Below are 22,204 nucleotides of genomic sequence, written 5' to 3' on the forward strand. Positions count from 1 at the left end.
TTTCATATTTGGTTAATGGAGCCGGAGATCACTTCCTGTTTTGCTAAAAGATAACTTCTACAGTTGGCGTCAAAGCGTAAGTGACGTACTCGGGGTAGCTAGTACATTAGGCCGACCTTTGTAGTTTTTTATTTCCCTCCCCATTTTCACATGAATTTCATACAATTTTCACTTGATTAAGGTACGCACCTATCTTAACAATACGAAGTGTTTTTTTAATATGTACATTTTGTAAATAAACTTCTAAATATCTGCCCATTTTCCTTTTCAAAACCGCTTGTTTTTTGTCTCGCTTACGCCTATTGCGCATGGCAGTTGTGCCGAGCTCAGGAGTGGCCCATTAACACGTACATTTTTTTGTCATAAATCTCCAAGAACACCCAGTAATTTATACATAATCATTTTAATAGTATTAATAAATAATTAACATTGGTGTTGCAAAAAATATTTGGAAATATAAAGTGTCCATTCATATACTACTAAAAATGTTCACGTAGAAAATGTTCACATGTTCTACTAATATAACATCTAGGTAATAAAAAAAGTGTCCATGTATTTATAATGTAATCAGAAAAAAATATTCACATGGTTTAAAATGTGTTGATTTAATTTCAAAAAATGATCACGTATTCTAAAAATATGTATGTAATTTTAAAAAGTCTTTAGAGGTTTTCACTTTAGAGCATGGCAAATCCTTACAACAACATGCCAATCTTATCTGTTTTCGCATGATAATTCTAGGCGTTTGCTTGGAAATCTTAAAAATCGGATATTAGCCTATTAAAATTCTTGTATTTGTTTTACATTTAATAATTTTATTTTTGGATGATTTGACGATTGCTCACCACGACTGCCATGTGGTATAACTCCTTTTGTTTGTTGACCAGATTATCGTAAAATAAAATTCAAAAATACGTGAGGGTCTTATAAACAGGAAGACATGGAGTAATAAACATACACCATGTTTGGGTTTGTTTTCAAGTGGTAGATAAGCAACTAATTAAGGGACTGGCTAACTGCAAGTCGAGCAAAGAGAGCCTTGGCTCAGTGGTTGGGCATGCGGTTATGTAGCCTAACGACCCGAGTTCAATTCCTAGAATTGACAGGTGATGCACAGGGGTTTCCCCCGTTTATTGAGGATCAAGTTTGGTGTGTAGGACCATGTTTATCTTGGTACTCATACTAAAATGGCAGTATGCATCCCTAGTTGGTGCAGAGGCCGGGAAGTGAAATTCTCTCCCATTTTTAAAGAGGGCGACTTGGGCGCACGCCCTACCCTAGCGCCGCCAGCCGATCTACCAACTCTCCCGCCGCGCCGCCGCCGGAGGAGGTTGCCGGGCGAAGCCCTCGCGGCCGGCGGCGGCGGCGGGGTGTCTCCTCGCGGCGGTTCCCGTGCTGCAGGGCAGCAGTTCGTGGCGGCGCGTGGTGTGCAGCCGATGTGGCCCGGCTTGCATCTGACCAAGGAAGGTGATGGCGTGAGGCCCTCGTCCTTAGATGGATTGGGATTCTCCGCCGCGCTTCCGAAAGGATTCCAGCGCTGCGGGTACTGGTACGTGTGAGGTCCAACCGGCAGTTGCAGGCTTGGCCGGATATACACGATGGTGTTCAAGGCCGGCGAGGTGGCAATCGGTGTCCAGGATGAACACTCCGGTGTGGCAGCGGCCTCACGGCGGACTGCAGGGGCGACTGAAAGGTCTTTGCGAGTGATACCCTCCAAGATCAGGTGGTTGCTTCGACAGTGTTATGCAATCTATGGACGATGTCTTGACGCAGAGGGTATGGTTGCGCAGCGGAGGCTGTTGGTTTCTAACCCAGCACTTGTAGCTGCTAGGATCGTGGAAAAGTGACGGCGACAGCACATGCTTGACTTTGATGGTGGTGCTTTTTGAGTACCCGGTCTTGAGCTCCGGGGTGAAAACCTAGATCAGGCCCATGTCGGTTATACCTGGCAATGACGATGTTTCGCCATCGTTAGCTTGTTGAAGGCATTGCTCGGAGATGCGCGGACAGTTTTTCTTCAGGGTGAAAACCTAGACTTTGGCATTTGGTGATTGGTCCCAGTGACGGCGGTGCTCGAGCATCGCTCCCTTCCTGAAGGCGTTGTTTGTCAATCTCGACTTAGAACGCTTCAGGGCGGGTTTTTTTTTTCCGCTTAGGCATAGCTTTGGTCTTATATGACTTTGCTATTTGCCGATGGTATTTTCTGTGTGTGCGTTAGTGTTGGCTGTGTGCATCCTAACTATGCAGAGGCCGGGTGTGTGCTCATTGTGTTTGTATTATCTTGATACTCCATTTTGAGTAATAAAATCCACCCTTTGTCGAGAAAAAAACTGCAAGTCGACTGAAAACATGAATTGGGTTAGTCGATTTGCAAGGATCAATCTGAGCCGTTGGATAACAAAAGAACGGTTCTGCTCACGTCCTCTTCCTCCAACCGTCAAACTCCTGGAAAACAGATCATACGCTCGATCTTCTTCAGTCGACTGGCGTGCAACTATCAAACTCGAGAAATTACATGCGTTTATTACATTACAGGATGAGAAAGCATGGGAAAGTAAGGACGTACAAATACATGCAAGGATACATAATTAATTGTTGCTGCCGTCGGCGCGAGCCGGGCAGCGATGGCGGCCAAGGGGTGGCTTTCTTTTACGAAATCTCTCCCTCGACGTCATCGTCGGCGGTGGGCATCGGCTCCTTTGGGTTCTCCTCGAACCTCTTGGCCTGCTCCAGGTAGGCGTTCATGCGCGGCGTCGCATAGAGGCACATGACCTCCCCCTCGTCGCCCCTCGCGGCGGTGCGCTGCCGCCCGTGGGACGTGACGGTGGCGAGGGCGTAGGGGTGTCCCCGCTCGTTGTAGATCTCCTGCGACTCCATGAAGGCGAGCAGCTGCAGCAGCTCGGCGCGGAGCGCGTTGACCATCTTCTCCCCGTCGTCCAGGTCCAGCAGCACGATGTCCTCCACCGCGTTCTGCGCGTCCGCGATCCTCTCCCGCGCTTCCTCCAGCCTCTCATCGTCCGCCAGGAGGCTCGCCGCGTTGATGGTGTCGGCGTGCATCCGGCGCACCTCCTCGGCCAGCACAGAGCGGTTCTCGACAGCACCGGCGTCTACGGGAGAGCTTGGGTTCGGGGTGCGCACAATCAGGATGGCCTCGAGAGACTGGCGCGTCTTCTGGCCAGCGTAGCTGTGCCGCGCCTCAGCCAAAGTGGCGTCGTACTCCTCGGTCTCGTCGCTGTCCCTGAGAGTGAAGTTGACGGCCACCTTGCGGGCTTCTCCACTGAAGAGGGTGCCGAACTTGATGGTGATGAGGCCTCTCTTGTCGTCGGTGATCGTCGTGTAGTCTGTGCCGGGGGCCACGGTCATCTTCTCCAGGTCGCCATCGGCGGTGTTGGGCTCGAGCGTGAGCTGCACGTCCTGCGCCACCACCGTGAGCAGGCCGCCGAGCAGCTGCGAGAAGGGCGCGCTGAGGTTGGTCCCGTCCGGCACCGCGCTGTACGTCCCGCCAGTGGACTTCTTGGCCAGGTCGCTCAGCAGCTTGTGGTTCGTGCCGGCGCCGAAACCAAAGGTGTAGACGGCCACTTCGCCGGGGTGGACTTCCCTGGGGTCGCCGGAGGTCGTCTGCCCGTCTGACATGAGGAAGATGTTGGGGGTGCGGGACTCGGCGTGGACGCGGCCAGCGAGGACGGCCAGCCCCAACTCGAGACCGGCCTTTATGTCGGTCCCTCCGCCGGCCGCCAGGCCGTCGACGACGGCCTTGAGGTCGGTCTGGGCAGCCTGCGTCATGGAGCGCAGTGGGGTGAGCCTGCGGGCGGTGCTGTCGAAGGTGACGATGGAGAGGCGGTCCACGGAGGTGAGCTTCATGATGACGAACTGCAGGGCCTTCTTCACGCTCTGGATCTTGTCCCCGCCCATGCCGCCGCTCACGTCCAGCACCGCCACCAGGTCCAGCCCTTCCCTCATGGCGGCGGAGGATGTGGCCCTGATCTCCACCATGGCCGTCACTGTATCCTTGGTCAGCCCCACATCTTTCCTGTTGTACGCCGGAATTGCCATCATCACCAGCCCATCTTTGCTACCTGCATATAATCCTCGATCTCCATTCTTCCCTTGATGAATCAATTACATATATTGGGGCCATGAGTTGAAATATTCGTGCATGCATCTGGATTGACTTAAGCTAGCTAGCTGTACCTGCATTCGGAGAAGGAGGCTTCTCATCGTCTCCGAACGACCTCATCCCGCCTGGTACTGCTAAAGTGCTAAGGTCGCTAACAAGGCAGAGAGCACAGCACACCTTCTGTATGCCTGCCTGTCGCTCGTCTGTGTGAGTGATCGATAGATGGGCAGGGATACCTCTATATATACACACATCCAACAACAAGATAGCTACCAAAATTCAAAAAACAGCAAGATAGCTTTGTACTAGATAGGAGAGGGAAAGTAATTTTGGCAAGCGGACTTTGAAACAGTTTTTCATAGAATATTTAGCTTAGGTGAACTGGGTTGTTAGAATACTTTATTTTTTAAAAAGGTTTTACCTTTTTAAATTGTACTGATATTTTAAAAATTGTCCAAACATACAAACGGCTAAGGAAAATGTGCTCAAAATTTTCAGGATACTTAGGAAAGGAAGATTGTACTGGTAAATTTTTTTTTTCAGACTTTTTTTTTGCAATTTTGCAAATTATGCCCATTTTTTACTACTCACCCCATGAATCCGGGGTATATATTAAAATCCCATGAAGTTGTAGTTTTTCTGTGCAAAGCCCTAAAACATCTTTACTGGTGCAACTTCGTCACACATACATGATGTTCAATGCCGTCCAAAAAAGATCCTGGCATCAATACACTTTGTACGGACCGTTTACTAATTATCAAAGAAGTTTGGCCTAGGATAAAGTTAGAAATTAAATTACTGTGAAATGGAGGCAGTAGATGTTTATAAGCTTATACTACTGCTAAATATTGCAAGAATAACAATATTCCATGCGAGCAGGCAAGGCGACCTAGTGCGGCCAGACCAGCCGGGAGCGGTCACCGGGTCCGGTTCGGTGCACCACAGATTAGCCGGTTCAGAGCATCTCCAGCCACGTCCCCAACAAGGTCCTCCAGACGAGTTTTTGGCCGCCGACGCCAAAAATCGGCTCAGTCGCGCCCCCAAGGACCCAATTTTCGTTGGTTCGGATTGAAATTGGCGTCGGCAGACCCAACCCGACCCCGGCGTGCTGGGGGGCGCTCGAGGACGCCGGGCGAATCTTTTTTGGCGCGAAAGAGCCGCGTGCCCTCCTTACCAGCGACTCGTCTCGCTTCTCCCCGCTTAGTCGTCCTCATCGCCTCGTTTCCCGCGGTGAATCAATGCTAAAGCTGCCGCGCGCTGCCGCGCCGGTCAGCCTCCGCCATTGACGCCTCACGGGCGGCGCAGTGAAAACGAGACGACGCGCATCCCCTTGCATGCCACGAGTACGCGCGGCGCCTCCGCCTACATAAAGCCGACCCCCAGCGCGTTGGTGGCACGCACAGAGTCTCCACCGCCGACGCCACCTTTCTCCCCCTTCATCCCTCTCCTCTCGCCGTCTCCAGCTCAAAGAATGGCCGAACGCTTCCCAGGCGACGGCGAACAGCTTCGGCCGTCGCCACCTTCACGAGAACGAAGCTCGGCTCCTCTTCGAGGCCGAGTACCCGGTCCCGCCGGACATGCGGGTGCCCGGGGCCTGGAGAATCAGCGCTGTCGGGGTCCCGGTGCCGCCACCGCCCACCGGGGCGGCGCGGAGCGCGGAGATTGCGCGTATCCGCTCCTCCCTGCCGCGGGCGGCGAGGGAGGGGCCACGCTACGTCCCCGACAGCCCGCTCTGGGAGCCATACTTCCGCCGTCGCCACACCAAGCAGCTCGAGGCCACCAACGGCGTCGTTCCCTCCGGCAGGCTCAACTCCGAGGGGAGGCGCCGATGGTGGGGCGTGCCTAGCCGCACGCTGGAGGCCATCCTCGAGTACATCGAGGGCGGCAACACGCCGAGGCTGGAGTACCCCTCCCCCCGTCCTTCTCTCGCCGTCGTGGGAGCTCGTGGACGCCGAGGCGCATGGACCCCGGGGCGTCCTCCTCCTCGTCAGGTCGGTCGACCGGCTCTCCCTGCCTCCGCCCCGTCAAGCCGGAGCCCCAGGACACGCCTGTCAGCGCGTGCACCCACAGCTCCGGCGTCCGCTTCGACGACTCCGCCCCCGCCTCTGGCCGCCTCGTCCTTGTCAGGCCGGAGCCGGAGCCCGGCCTCCCCGCGGAGTACAAGGAGATAGCCCGGCGCGGCTTCTCCGATGAGGACGCCCTACGGTGGGCGCGGGACGACTACCTCCGCGACGAGGTGGTCCGGCAGCGCCGGGCCCTGGAGGAGATAGCCGCCCGCAAACGTGGGCGCGAGGACGAGCACGGCGTCGTGGTCCTCGACGGCGACGACGACGACGCCCCCGGTACCGTCCAACCCGCCGCGCCAACCGGGGGACGGTTGCAGCAGGGACGGCGGCCGCGGCGGAGATGACGACGATGATGACGACGGCGGCGGCTACACGCGGTTCTACCGCCTCCTCGGCATGTAGATCTGCAAGGCGGCGGGCGGCGAGGAGCGGCGAGGGAGACGGCGAGGAGTAACCTAATAGTTTTTTTCTTTTTGTAAAATATTTTAAATATGAACGAACTCGCCGAAATTTGGTTGAATTTGCGCCGTGTTTGTGCCGTAATTTATATTTTCAAAAAAACGTGGGCGCCGTGACTGGGGGACATCACGCCCCCAGCGCGTCGTTTATCGCCGGTGCGTTTTCAGGGGGCGATTTTTAGCGCCTCCTGGGGAGCCAATGGTTGGAGATGCTCTCACGTTGTATGAAAACCAGAAACATGGCATGCCAAATAGCACCAATCAGAATGAATAGTAAAATTGGGGGCAATTTGTGTCAGAGGGAGGGGGGAATGTGGAAGGAATCTTTAAATTTGTGGTAAAAATCTGACAGAAACCCGATTTGTGATGTTCTCTGTCACACGTGCATATTTTGGGGGCAAAAGGTGGAATTTACTCTAATTGCAATAATAAGAACATTCCATGTGAAATATCAGTACAGATATAGTTATTATGCAATTATTTTATGCTATACTATTGGCCTTAAACAAAAAGTGTAGACAGTAGACTACATAAATAAAATTCATCACAAATTTGTTACATAGCCAAGGAGGTGTACATGGAAATAGCGGTGCCTCGATTAGATAGATTGAAGGTTCATCTTTCTGAATTATATTAGCAACAAAAGACAATTTTCATATTCCTACAATAGAGGTTGGGGGTTGATTTCCAATAACTTGTGCAGCGGGCATCAGTGGCGGAGTCAGGATTGGAGCAAAGCCCCGGGTCCAATTTTGTTCCAGCGCGAAGGGAAAAGTTATTGTCCATAAGGCTATAACTACCTCAAAAAATACCCCATACCGCAACATACAAAATTGGCTCAATTGCACAATAAATTTAGAATTTAAACTCAACGCTTCACGATACAACAAAATAGATAAAACAAAACAAAAACTACAAAGAACAGTATGTGACTAAAAAAGTGTACCAAATTAATGGTTTGCTTTATCGTTGTCTTGATTCCCTCGAGCTGAAACCCCATGTGTAAACACTTTCGTCGCGGGCACTAATGAAAAAGATCTCTTCATATTCTATTTCTACAACATGATATAAAATTGACACAAAAGTGAATCACTCTTTAGTTCAACAATACATACAGGTGGTTCATTCACACAAAAAATTATTTCAATTAAATTTAGCTCAGTTTGACATTACCTAGAACAATAGAATAGTAGACAGTACACAAGAAACTCAGAGGACATCGATTAACTTGTAAAGAAAGAATCTGAGTCATCTGCTTTTTTAGTTGATTTTAGATGCAAGATAGACTAGTGGTTTATTGATCCATTTGTACTAGTCTGCAAATGCCTGGTTTGCATTGACATTTCTTTCAGTGTAAAGAAAATTACTAGGGTTGCTAGGGAGGAGGGCAGCCGGTGGCGAACGGCGACACAGGAGCATTGGAGTTCACAAGCTAGGCCATGCCTTGGTCGTGCCCGTGTGTTCAGTGGTGGAGAGCTAGGTGGACATGGAAATGTTAGAATAAATCCGAGCCATACCGTCGATCATTCGAGGACTAATCAATCACACAAGCACGACCCCAAGATTTGTTAACAAGGTTCACCGATATGGCTACATCTCCGGGGCATGACTACGGGCGCTTCTCCCCATGACACCGTCACAATACCGTACCCGGTCTCCCTAGACACCGGCACAAGCCGCCAACTTTCCCTGTGTTCCGGTGCTATTATGTTGGCATAGATTACATCGTGTGTCTACCCCGCTATATATGAGAGACCTAGGATACAAGTGTCCTATTAGGACACGACTCCATATCCTATGTAAACACAATACTACTCAGAGTCTACTGTAACCTACCTTATACACTATATTCGACACAACTCTAACAAACTCCATCTTGGCGAATATTCTTCACCACCTTAAATTTGTCCATGTGTCAAACTTTCATGTGCATTGGACTTGAGTTTATCCCATGAGCACCATTGCTACTCCAAAGACTCCATATGACTCCACTTGCAACTTGTCGTCCCTTCCTTTCTTGACCACAGTCAATGCTCGAGCAAAATTAAGTTCCTCTTTACTCTAGTCTGTGCTCTCAACTTTTAGAGTATCCGTCCAACGCCATCACACACTGATCACTGACCTGCGTGAAAGTGAACAACTCACATATTGAGTGTCACACATAAGAGTTACCTGAACTCAACATCACCGCTTCTTTCTTGACCGCCTGTCTAAAACTTGAAGGAATTTCATGATTGCCTGTAGTCATCCCGAGTCAAATTCGTAGTTGTCTCATCACATGTATGACCACCAGCAGGCCCGTCGAGGAGGGTGTGCGAGCGGTGCAATCGCACATGGCCCCCAAAATTGTAGGGCCCCGATCGAGCAAACAGGCCCTCAGCCGGATGCACCAAACGTGGATCCTCGTTACGGCTGAGGCCCATAGTCTTTTTTACGGCTAAAGCCCGTAGTCATCCCGCAAAAAAAAAAGCCTGTAGTTAATATCATCGTTTCCACGCAAAACGCAGCAAACAGGCCCTCAGCCGGATGCACGAGATGAAATAGATATCTCTCTCCGAAAAATAGATAGTATCTCTCTCAGCGAGAGGGCACGTCCTGCACGCCGTAGATGAGGCGGGCGGGATCAGATACCGCTCGATTCAGAGGGAAATAATAGATAGGTCGCGAAATTTTGTTGCTTGTATTTTCGCCCACGAGTATAGGAGCTCGAATTTCGAGCTCACAATCTCGCTAAATACTCTTTAATGTTTGTGGTTGGTCGCTATCTTTGGTTAGGCCAGCCGGAAGAGCTTTGTTACTTACCTGTAAACATTATATCAAGGCGAATAAAGCTAAGCGAGTTTGTCTAAAAAAAAAAGACACCGCTCGATTCAGATCGACACTTCTGCTTAAGGAGAGAGAGAGATAAGGAGGCACTGCTTACCTGCTTCTACCAGGGACAAGCCGCCGGTAGATGGCGGCGGGCCGCCCGCACCTGTTGCAGCAGCCTCATCTAGTCATCCTCCAATATATTCTGAGGTAAGTTGTAAGCCATAAGCCCGGAATCAAAATAGGCAGACGAGAAACTAGTTAGGGTTCTTTTTTTTGATACAATTCTGGTTCTTTTGATGTTTTCATATCGTATCGCATGCAATCCCTACTAGCAGAGCAGTGCCACTCCATGAGGGATGTACTTAATTGTAATAAAAATTAATACGATTAACACATTACCTGTAATCTAATTTTAAATTCTAGTACCAATTCTTCGTTGTTTACTCTTTTGCTACACTACTAGCATATTTCATTACAAGAAAGGCACAATTAATTTTTCTTTTGCGAGAATAGACTCGATGGATTTAAAGATTTTGTTTCAGGAAATACTAGACAGATTATGCTTTTCGGTAGAACCTACATTTACTCGTTGGCATTACTATATGATATATGTCTAAATATTATACGAAATAACACAAATTCAAAGCTATATAATTAAGTGAAAATATGTATAGCTGTAGTAGTTATACAACTTTTTGCAAACTTTTGGGTCCCATGTCACATTTCGCACCGGGACCCTGAATTTCTGGAAACGGCCCTGCCATCAGAGCCCTGATCCGTCTCCATGCCTCATGCATACCGCATGCCTCGCCGCTATTATTGCGTCGAGCCTCCGCTGTCCCGGTCGAGTCTCAAGGGTCACGAAACCACACCACTTAACCCCCACTGCAGAGTACCACCGATCATCACCGACCAATGACGAGTTTCACGCTTCCATCAGACCACTGGGTTCTAGTCCGAACTACGCGTCACTCGCTTTTTTCATCGGCTGAATATGCTTTGACTCTCCGGATCCTTACACCGTAGCCCCTCAATCCAGCTCCACCTTCAACATGACTCCATGATAGATGATCAGCCCACCCACGCGCCTCGTCGACATCAAGCTCCGTGTGTACATCACCTTGAATCAACCCCGCGCCATAGTCTTGTCGAAGCCACACAAGCCCTCGGGCCTATGTCACGTGTTTCCACGCCCCAGAAGTTGGTCACCATCAGCATTACGCTTCTATGTCGTCTTCGCCGATCCCACCACCGTCTTCTGTTCCAACCGACTCACGTCGATCCGTCAGACTGTCTAGTCCAACCCAGCCGAATTTGTCCGACTACACGACACGTCCCAGACTCCTCAAGCCGTCACCGTGACCATCGCCTTCCGTACACATATGTATACCAACAAAGAGAACCAAAGCACAATCCTTCATAGCCTTCCCGTCTGAACACGAGAGGAGATTAACAAAGCAAGTCAAAGCTCCTAATTCACCACGCGTATGTAGCTTTTGAACGAACTTTTCTATTCCTTTCTTGATAAGAATCATGATCTGACTCTGAGTCCTTGTGTCAATTTTTTTTTTTGTCATGAGGAGGAGTGCCCGTAGTCAGGCCCTGGGGATGTAGCCATATCGGTGAACCTTGTTAGAATAAATCCGAGGCATACCGTCGATCATCCGAGGATCAAGCAATCACACGAGCACGACCCCGAGATTTGTTAACGAGGTTCACCGATATGGCTACATCCCCGGGGCCTGACTACGGGCGCTCCTCTCCGTGACACCGTCACAATACCGCACCCGGTCGCCCTGTACATCGACACAAGCCGCCGGCTTCCCCTGCGTTCCAGTGCTATTATGTTGGCATATGTTACATCGTGTGTCTACCCCCACTATATATGAGAGACCTAGGATACAAGTGTCCTATTAGGACACGACTCCATATCCTATGTAAACACAATACTACTCAGAATCCAACTGTAACCTACCTTGTACACTATATTCGACACAACTCTAACAGGAAATGTATAAGATCGTTTGCTACCTGTATATCCCAACCCGTTCACTTATCCTGTTTGGTTGTGCTGGGCTGCATGAACCCCGGGCCCATACAAAAATCTATCTAAGTACTCTCTCCGGTCCTGCATATAAGTTTTTCGAAGTCAACTACTTTGACCACACTTATAGAAAAAAGTATTAAAATTCAAAATGCCAAATCAATATTGTTAGATTCATTATGAAATATAGTTTCATAGTATACATATTTGGTATCATAGACGTTGGTGTTTACAAAATTTGACTTAACACAAATCTAATATGCGGAGTAAAAAGGACAAGAGGGAGTATAATTAAGTAATATCTGGGAAAAAACCTACGCTCAAGGGCCAGGTCCAAGGCGTGGCTTCGCCCTGCCTCCCATTACAACTGTCCACAAGCTATTGCCTAACATTTTTAGTTTTTTTTATAGAAAAGGAGGATATACCCCCGGCCTCTGCATCTGGGAGATGCATGTAGCCATTTTCTCAATTATTCATAAAGGCCTTACAAATTAATACACCAGTAAGCATGAAGCCTCCATCTTGGCAACATATGTTGCTATCCATATCCCCTTGATGACGGGGTGCCAAATGTACGAGCCTAATACCAAACAGACATCGTACCAAAGCCTAACATCTAAAACCGGATACCTGTTGGAAATATGCCCTAGAGGCAATAATAAATTAGTTATTATTATATTATATTTCATTGTTCATGATAATCGTTTATTATCCATGCTAGAATTGTATTGATAGGAAACTCAAATACATGTGTGGATACATAGACAACACCATGTCCCTAGTAAGCCTCTAGTTGACTAGCTCGTTGATCAATAGATGGTTACGGTTTCCTGACCATGGACATTGGATGTCGTTGATAACGGGATCACATCATTAGGAGAATGATGTGATGGACAAGACCCAATCCTAAGCCTAGCAAAAGATCGTGTAGTTCGTATGCTAAAGCTTTTCTAATGTCAAGTATCATTTCCTTAGACCATGATATTGTGCAACTCCCGGATACCGTAGGAGTGCTTTGGGTGTGCCAAACGTCACAACGTAACTGGGTGGCTATAAAGGTGCACTACGAGTATCTCCGAAAGTGTCTGTTGGGTTGGCACAAATCGAGACTGGGATTTGTCACTCTGTGTAACAGAGAGGTATCTCTGGGCCCACTCGGTAGGACATCATCATAATATGCACAATGTGACCAAGGAGTTGATCATGGGATGATGTGTTACGGAATGAGTAAAGAGACTTGCCGGTAATGAGATTGAACAAGGTATCGGGATACTGACGATCGAATCTCAGGCAAGTATCATATCGATAGACAAAGGGAATTGTATACGGGATTGATTGAATCCTTGACATCGTGGTTCATCCGATGAGATCATTGTGGAGCATGTGGGAACCAACATGGGTATCCAGATCCCGCTGTTGGTTATTGACCGGAGAGTTGTCTCGGCCATGTCAGCATGACTCCCGAGCCCGTAGGGTCTACACACTTAAGGTTCGATGACGCTAGGGTTATAGGGAAAGTATGTATGCGGTTACCGAATGTTGTTCGGAGTCCCAGATGAGATCCCGGACGTCACGAGGAGTTCCGGAATGGTCCGGAGATAAAGATTTATATATGGGAAGTCCCGTTCTGGTCCCCGGAAAAGTTTCGGGTGCTATCGGTAACGTACCGGGACCACCGGAAGGGTCCCGGGGATCCACCAGGTGGGACCACCAGCCCTAGAAGGACGCGTGGGCCAAGTGTGGGAGCGGACCAGCCCCAGGTGGGCTGGTGTACCCCCCACCAAGGCCCAAGGCGCAAGGGAGAGTGGGAGGGGGCAAACCCTAGGTCCAGATGGGCCTTAAGGCCCACCCTAGGTGCGCCCCCCTCTCTCCCCCCTTGGCTGCAACCCTAGATGGGTTTTGGGGCTGCCGCCACCCCTAGGGAGGGAACCCTAGATGGGGGCGCAGCCCCTCCCCTTCCCCTATATATACTTCAGGTATTGGGGGCTGCAAGACACACGAGATCATCTCCCTCTTGGCGCAGCCCTACCTCTCTCCCTCCTCGTCTCTCGTAGTGCTTGGCGAAGCCCTGCTGGAGTTTCGCGCTCCTCCACCACCACCACGCCGTCGTGTTGCTGCTGGACGGAGTCTTCCCCAACCTCTCCTTCTCCCCTTGCTGGATCAAGGCGTGGGAGACGTCACCGGGCTGCACGTGTGTTAAACGCGGAGGCACCGTTGTTCGGTGCTTAGATCGGAATCAACCGCGATCTGAATCGCTGTGAGTATGACTCCTTCATCCGCGTTCTTGCAACGCTTCCGCTCAACGATCTACAAGGGCATGTAGATGCACTCCCCTTCCCCTCGTTGCTATATTACTCCATAGATTGATCTTGGTGATGCGTAGAAAATTTTAAATTTCTTCTACGATCCCGAACAGTGGTATCAGAGCCAGGTCTATGCGTAGTTTCTATGCACGAGTAGAACACAAGTTGTTGTGGGCGTCGATTTTGTCAATTTACTTACCGTTACTAGTCTTATCTTGATTCGGCGGCATCGTGGGATGAAGCGGCCCGGACCGACCTTACACGTACTCTTACGTGAGACAGGTTCCACCGACTGACATGCACTAGTTGCATAAGGTGGCAAGCGGGTGCCTGTCTCTCCCACTTTTGTCGAATCGGATTCGATGAAAAGGGTCCTTATGAAGGGTAAATAGAAATTGGCATATCACGTTGTGGTTTTGGCGTAGGTAAGAAACGTTCTTGCTAAAAACCTATAGCAGCCACGTAAAAATTTGCAACAATAATTAGAGGACATCTAACTTGTTTTTGCAGCATATGCCTTGTGATGTGATATGGCCAAAAGGATGTGATGAATGATATATGTGATGTATGAGATTGATCATGTTCTTGTAATAGGAATCACGACTTGCATGTCGATGAGTATGACAACCGGCAGGAGCCATAGGAGTTGTCTTAATTTATTTATGACCTGCGTGTCAACTTAAACGTCATGCAATTACTTTACTTATTGCTAAACCGTTAGCCATAGTAGTAGAAGTAATAGTTGACGAGACGACTTCATGAAGACACGATGATGGAGATCATGGTGTCATGCCGGTGACGATGATGATCATGGCGCCCCGAAGATGGAGATCAAAAGGAGCAAAATGATATTGGCCATATCATGTCACTATTTGATTGCATGTGATGTTTATCATGTTTTACATCTTATTTGCTTAGAACAACGGTAGCTTAAATAAGATGATCCCTCGTAATAATTTCAAGAAAGTGTTCCCCCTAACTGTGCACCGTTGCGAAGGTCCGTTGTTTCGAAGCACCACGTGATGATCGGGTGTGATAGATTATAACGTTCGAATACAACGGGTGTAAGCCAGATTTACACACGCAATACACTTAGGTTGACTTGACGAGCCTAGCATGTACAGACATGGCCTCGGAACACGGAAGACCGAAAGGTCGAACATGAGTCGTATCGAAGATACGATCAACATAGAGATGTTCACCGATGATGACTAGTCCGTCTCACATCATGATCGGACACGGCCTAGTTGACTCGGATCATGTATCACTTAGATGACTAGAGGGATGTCTATCTGAGTGGGAGTTTATTAAATAATTTGATTAGATGAACTTAATTATCATGAACATAGTCTAAATTGTCTTTGCAAATATGTTGTAGATAAATAGCTCACGTTGTAGCTCCCTGTTTCAATACGTTCCTAGAGAAAGACCAAGTTGAAAGATATTGTAAGCAATGATGCGGACTGGGTCCGTAGTCCGAGGAGTGTCTGTTGGAAATATGCCCTAGAGGCAATAATAAAAGCATTATTATTATATTTCCTTATTCATGATAATTGTCTTTATTCATGCTATAATTGTGTTATCCGGAAATCGTAATACACGTGTGAATAATAGACACCAACATGTCCCTAGTAAGCCTCTAGTTGACTAGCTCGTTGATCAACAGATAGTCATGGTTTCCTGACTATGGACATTGGATGTCATTGATAACGGGATCACATCATTAGGAGAATGATGTGATGGACAAGACCCAATCCTAAACATAGCACAAGATCGTATAGTTCGTTTGCTAGAGTTCTCCAATGTTAAGTATCTTTTCCTTAGACCATGAGATCGTGTAACTCCCGGATACCGTAGGAGTGCTTTGGGTGTACCAAACGTCACAACGTAACTGGGTGACTATAAAGGTGCACTACAGGTATCTCCGAAAGTGTCTGTTGGGTTGACACGGATCGAGACTGGGATTTGTCACTCCGTATGACGGAGAGGTATCACTGGGCCCACTCGGTAATGCATCATCATAATGAGCTCAAAGTGACCAAGTGTCTGTTCACGGGATCATGCATTACGGTACGAGTAAAGTGACTTGCCGGTAACGAGATTGAACGAGGTATTGGGATACCGACGATCGAATCTCGGGCAAGTAACATATCGATTGACAAAGGGAATTGTATACGGGGTTGATTGAATCCTCGACATCGTGGTTCATCCGATGAGATCATCGTGGAGCATGTGGGAGTCAACATGGGTATCCAGATCCCGCTGTTGGTTATTGACCGGAGAGTCGTCTCGGTCATGTCTGCTTGTCTCCCGAACCCGTAGGGTCTACACACTTAAGGTTCGGTGACGCTAGGGTTGTGAAGATATGTATATGCAGTAACCCGAATGTTGTTCGGAGTCCCGGATGAGATCCCGGACGTCACGAGGATTTCCGGAATGGTCCGGAGGTAAAGAATTATATATAGGAAGTGCTGTTTCGGCCATCGGGACAAGTTTCGGGGTTATCGGTATTGTACCGGGACCACCGGAGGGGTCCCGGGGGCCCACCGGGTGGGGCCACCTGTCCCGGGGGGCCACATGGTCTGTAGGGGGTGCGCCTTGGCCTAGATGGGCCAAGGGCACCAGCCCCAAAAGCCCATGCGCCTAGGGTTCCACTTAAGGGAAGAGTCCCAATGGTGGAAGGCACCTCTAGGTGCCTTGGGGGGGGGGGGAGGGAAACCTCCCCTTGGCTGCCGCACCTAGGAGATTGGATCTCCTAGGCTGGCGCACCACCCCCCTTGGCCCTCCTATATATAGTGGGGGAGAGGAGGGACTTCATACACCAGCCCCTGGCGCCTCCCTCTCTCCCCGTTACGTCTCTCTCTCGTAGTATAGGCGAAGCCCTACTACTGTGACGCCCTGCATCCACCACCACGCCGTCGTGCTGCTGGATCTTCATCAACCTCTCCTTCCCCCTTGCTGGATCAAGAAGGAGGAGACGTCTCCCGTCCCGTACGTGTGTTGAACGCGGAGGTGCCGTCCGTTCGGCGCTTGGTCATCGGTGATTTGGATCACGTCGTGTTCGACTACATCATCACCGTTCTTTGAACGCTTCCGCACGCGATCTACAAAGGTATGTAGATGCATCCGATGACTCGTTGCTAGATGAACTCCTAGATGGATCTTGGTGAAACGAGTAGGAAAATTTTTGTTTTCTGCAACGTTCCCCAACAGTGGCATCATGAGCTAGGTCTATGCGTAGTTCTTCTTACGCGAGTAGAACACAATTTGTTGTGGGCGTAGATTTGTCAACTTTCTTGCCGCTACTAGTCTTTTCTTGCTTCAGCGGCATTGTGGGATGAAGCGGCCCAGACCAACCTTACACGTACGCTTACGTGAGACCGGTTCCACCGACTAACATGCACTAGTTGCATAAGGTGGCTGGCGGGTGTCTGTCTCTCCCACTTTAGTTGGAGCGGATTCGATGAACAGGGTCCTTATGAAGGGTAAATAGAAGTTGACAAATCACGTTGTGGCTTTAACGTAGGTAAGAAGTCGTTCTTGCTAGAACCCTAAATTCAGCCACGTAAAACTTGCAACAACAATTAGAGGACGTCTAACTTGTTTTTTCAGCAAGTGCTTTGTGATATGATATGGCCAAAGTTGTGATGAATGATGAATGATATATATGTGATGTATGAGATGTTCATGCTATTGTAATAGGAATCACGACTTGCATGTCGATGAGTATGACAACCGGCAGGAGCCATAGGAGTTGTCTTTATTTTTTGTATGACCTGCGTGTCATTGAGAAACGCCATGTAAATTACTTTACTTTATTGCTAAACGCGTTAGCCATAGTAGTAGAAGTAATAGTTGGCGAGCAACTTCATGGATACACGATGATGGAGATCATGATGATGGAGATCATGATGTCATGCCGGTGACAAGATGATCATGGAGCCCCAAGATGGAGATCAAAGGAGCTATGTGATATTGGCCATATCATGTCACGTTTATTATTTGATTGCATGTGATGTTTATCATGTTTTGCATCTTGTTTACTTAGAACGACGGTAGTAAATAAGATGATCCCTCATAATAATTTCAAGAAGTGTTCCCCCTAACTGTGCACCGTTGCGACAGTTCGTTGTTTCAATGCACTACGTGATGATCGGGTGTTTGATCCAAACGTTCACATACAACGGGTGTAAGACAGATTTACACATGCAAACACTTAGGTTGACTTGACGAGCCTAGCATGTACAGACATGGCCTTGGAACACAGAAGACCGAAAGGTCGAGCATGAGTCGTATAGAAGATACGATCAACATGAAGATGTTCACCGACGTTGACTAGTCCGTCTCACGTGATGATCGGACACGGCCTAGTTAACTCGGATCATGTAATACTTAGATGACTAGAGGGATGTCTAATCTAAGTGGGAGTTCATTAATTATTTGATTAGATGAACTTAATTATCATGAACTTAGTCTAAAATATTTTACAATATGTCTTGTAGATCAAATGGCCCACGTAGTCCTCAACTTCAACGCGTTCCTAGAGAAAACCAAGATGAAAGATGATGGCAGCAACTATACGGACTGGGTCCGGAACCTGAGGATCATCCTCATAGCTGCCAAGAAAGATTATGTCCTACAAGCACCGCTAGGTGAAGCTCCCGTCCCACAGAACCAAGACGTTATGAACGCTTGGCAGACACGTGCTGATGACTACTCCCTCGTTCAGTGCGGCATGCTTTACAGTTTAGAGCCGGGGCTCCAAAAGTGTTTTGAGAGACATGGAGCATATGAGATGTTCGAAGAGCTGAAAATGGTTTTTCAAGCTCATGCCCGGGTCGAGAGATATGAAGTCTCCGACAAATTCTTTAGCTGTAAGATGGAGGAAAACAGTTCTGTCAGTGAGCACATACTCACTATGTCTGGGTTACATAACCGCTTGACTCAGCTGGGAGTTAATCTCCCGGATGATGCGGTCATTGACAGAATCCTCCAGTCGCTTCCACCAAGCTACAAGAGCTTTGTGATGAACTTCAATATGCAGGGGATGGAAAAGACCATTCCTGAGGTATTTGCAATGCTGAAATCAGCAGAGGTAGAAGTCAAGAAGGAACATCAAGTGTTGATGGTCAATAAAACCACTAAGTTCAAGAAGGGCAAGGGTAAAAAGAACTTCAAGAAGGACGGCAAGGGAGTTGCCGCGCCCGACAAGCAAGCTGCTGGGAAGAAGCCAAAGAATGGACCCAAGCCCGAGACTGAGTGCTTTTATTGCAAGGGAAGTGGTCACTGGAAGCGGAACTGCCCCAAATACTTAGCAGACAAGAAGGCCGGCAAGACAAAAGGTATATGTGATATACATGTAATTGATGTGTACCTTACTAGTGTCCGTAGTAGCTCCTGGGTATTTGATACCGGTGCAGTTGCTCACATTTGTAACTCAAAGCAGGGGCTGCGGAATAAGCGGAAACTGGCAAAGGACGAGGTGACGATGCGCGTCGGGAATGGTTCCAAGGTCAATGTGATCGCCGTCGGCACGCTACCTCTATATCTACCTTCGGGATTAGTTTTAAACCTTAATAATTGTTATTTAGTGCCAGCTTTGAGCATGAACATTGTATCGGGATCTCGTTTAATTCGAGATGGCTACTCATTTAAATCTGAGAATAATGGTTGTTCTATTTATATGAGAGATATGTTTTATGGTCATGCTCCTATGGTGAATGGTTTATTCTTTATGAATCTCGAACGTAATACTACACATGTTCATAATGTGAGTACCAAAAGATGTAAGGTTGATAATGATAGTCCCACATACTTGTGGCACTGCCGCCTTGGTCACATAGGTGTCAAACGCATGAAGAAGCTCCATGCAGATGGACTTTTAGAGTCTCTTGATTATGAATCATTTGACACGTGCGAACCATGCCTCATGGGTAAGATGACCAAGACTCCGTTCTCAGGAACAATGGAGCGAGCAACCAACTTATTGGAAATCATACATACTGATGTGTGCGGTCCAATGAGTGTTGAGGCTCGCGGTGGCTATCATTATGTTCTCACGCTCACTGATGATTTAAGTAGATATGGGTATATCTACTTAATGAAACACAAGTCTGAAACCTTTGAAAAGTTCAAGGAATTTCAGAGTGAGGTTGAAAATCAACGTGACAGGAAAATCAGGTTTCTACGATCAGATCGTGGAGGAGAATACTTGAGTCATGAATTTGGCACACACTTAAGAAAATGTGGAATAGTTTCACAACTCACGCCGCCTGGAACACCTCAGCGTAACGGTGTGTCCGAACGTCGTAATCGCACTCTATTAGATATGGTGCGATCTATGATGTCTCTTACCGATTTACCGCTATCTTTTTGGGGCTATGCTTTAGAGACTGCCGCATTCACTTTAAATAGGGCTCCGTCGAAATCCGTTGAGACGACACCGTATGAATTATGGTTTGGGAAGAAACCTAAGCTGTCGTTTCTAAAAGTTTGGGGATGCGATGCTTATGTCAAGAAACTTCAACCTGAAAAGCTCGAACCCAAGTCGGAAAAATGCGTCTTCATAGGATACCCAAAAGAAACTATTGGGTACACCTTCTACCTCAGATCCGAAGGCAAGATCTTTGTTGCCAAGAATGGGTCCTTTCTAGAGAAAGAGTTTCTCTCGAAAGAAGTAAGTGGGAGGAAATTAGAGCTTGATGAAGTATTACCTCTTGAACCGGAAAATGGCGCAACTCAAGAAAATGTTCCTGAGGTGCCTGCACCGACTAGATAGGAAGTTAATGATAATGATCAAGATACTTCTGATCAAGCTCCTACTGAAATTCGAAGGTCAAGGACACGTTCCGCACCAGAGTGGTACGGCAACCCTGTCTTGGAAATCATGTTGTTAGACAACGGTGAACCTTCGAACTATGAAGAAGCGATGGCGGGCCCGGATTCCGACAAACGGCTAGAAGCCATGAAATCCGAGATAGGATCCATGTATGAAAATGAAGTATGGACTTTGACTGACTTGCCCGTTGAACGGCGAGCCATAGAAAATAAATGGATCTTTAAGAAGAAGACAGACGCGGATGGTAATGTGACCATCTATAAAGCTCGACTTGTCGCTAAGGGTTATTGACAAGTTCAAGGGGTTGACTACGATGAGACTTTCTCACCGGTAGCGAAGCTAAAGTCCGTCCGAATCATGTTAGCAATTGCCGCATTCTACAATTATGAGATATGGCAAATGGACGTCAAAACGGCATTCCTTAATGGTTTTCTGAAGGAAGAATTGTATATGATGCAGCCGGAAGGTTTTGTCGATCCTAAGAATGCTGACAAGGTGTGCAAGCTCCAACGCTCGATTTATGGGCTGGTGCAAGCATCTCGGAGTTGGAACATTCGCTTTGATGAGATGATCAAAGCGTTTGGGTTTACGCAGACTTATGGAGAAGCCTGCGTTTACAAGAAAGTGAGTGGGAGCTCTGTAGCATTTCTCATATTATATGTAGATGACATACTATTGATGGGAAATGATATAGAACTCTTGGACAGCATCAAGGCCTACTTGAATAAGAGTTTTTCAATGAAGGACCTTGGAGAAGCTGCTTATATATTAGGTATCAAAATCTATAGAGATAGATCGAGACGCCTCATAGGTCTTTCACAAAGCACATACCTTGATAAGATATTGAAGAAGTTCAATATGGATCAATCTAAGAAGGGGTTCTTGCCTGTGTTACAAGGTATGAAATTGAGCTCAGCTCAATGTCCGACCACGGCAGAAGATATAGAAGAGATGAGCGTCATCCCCTATGCATCAGCCATAGGTTCTATTATGTATGCCATGCTGTGTACCAGACCTGATGTAAACCTTGCCGTAAGTTTGGTAGGAAGGTACCAAAGTAATCCTGGTAAGGAACACTGGACAGCGGTCAAGAATATCCTGAAGTACCTGAAAAGGACTAAGGAAATGTTTCTCGTTTATGGAGGTGACGAAGAGCTCGTCGTAAAGGGTTACGTTGACGCTAGCTTCGACACAGATCTGGATGACTCTAAGTCACAAACCGGATACGTGTATATTTTGAATGGTGGGGCAGTAAGCTGGTGCAGTTGCAAGCAAAGCGTCGTGGCGGGATCTACATGTGAAGCGGAGTACATGGCAGCCTCGGAGGCAGCACATGAAGCAATATGGGTGAAGGAGTTCATCACCGACCTAGGAGTCATACCCAATGCGTCGGGGCCAATCAAACTTTTCTGTGACAACACTGGAGCTATTGCACTTGCCAAGGAGCCCAGGTTTCACAAGAAGACAAGGCACATCAAGCGTCGCTTCAACTCCATTCATGAAAATGTTCAAGATGGAGACATAGATATTTGTAAAGTACATACGGACCTGAATGTAGCAGATCCGT

General features: G+C 47.9%; 1 protein-coding gene across 1 annotated transcript; it reads right to left on the minus strand.

The window, feature by feature from the left end:
- Nucleotides 1–2,649: 2,649 nt before the first annotated feature.
- On the minus strand, nt 2,650–4,237 carry LOC125506619 (uncharacterized). Its single transcript, XM_048671409.2, has 2 exons — nt 4,192–4,237; nt 2,650–4,076 (listed from the first exon to the last, which is right to left on the minus strand). Exons 1-2 carry the CDS (start codon nt 4,235–4,237, stop codon nt 2,650–2,652), a joined length of 1,473 nt encoding a protein of 490 aa, XP_048527366.2.
- Nucleotides 4,238–22,204: the final 17,967 nt, after the last annotated feature.

Source organism: Triticum urartu, chromosome 5A (genome assembly GCF_056163025.1).
Source record: "Triticum urartu cultivar PI428250 chromosome 5A, HENAU_Tu73, whole genome shotgun sequence".
Lineage (NCBI taxonomy): Eukaryota > Viridiplantae > Streptophyta > Magnoliopsida > Poales > Poaceae > Triticum > Triticum urartu.

Excerpts from the sequence above, each read along its gene's own strand:
- LOC125506619 (XM_048671409.2), bottom strand. The coding sequence starts at position 4,237 with ATGAGGTCGTTCGGAGACGATGAGAAGCCTCCTTCTCCGAATGCAG. Across the intron at positions 4,077-4,191 it reads GCCTCCTTCTCCGAATGCAG|GTAGCAAAGATGGGCTGGTG; the intron begins GTACAGCTAGCT and ends GATTATATGCAG.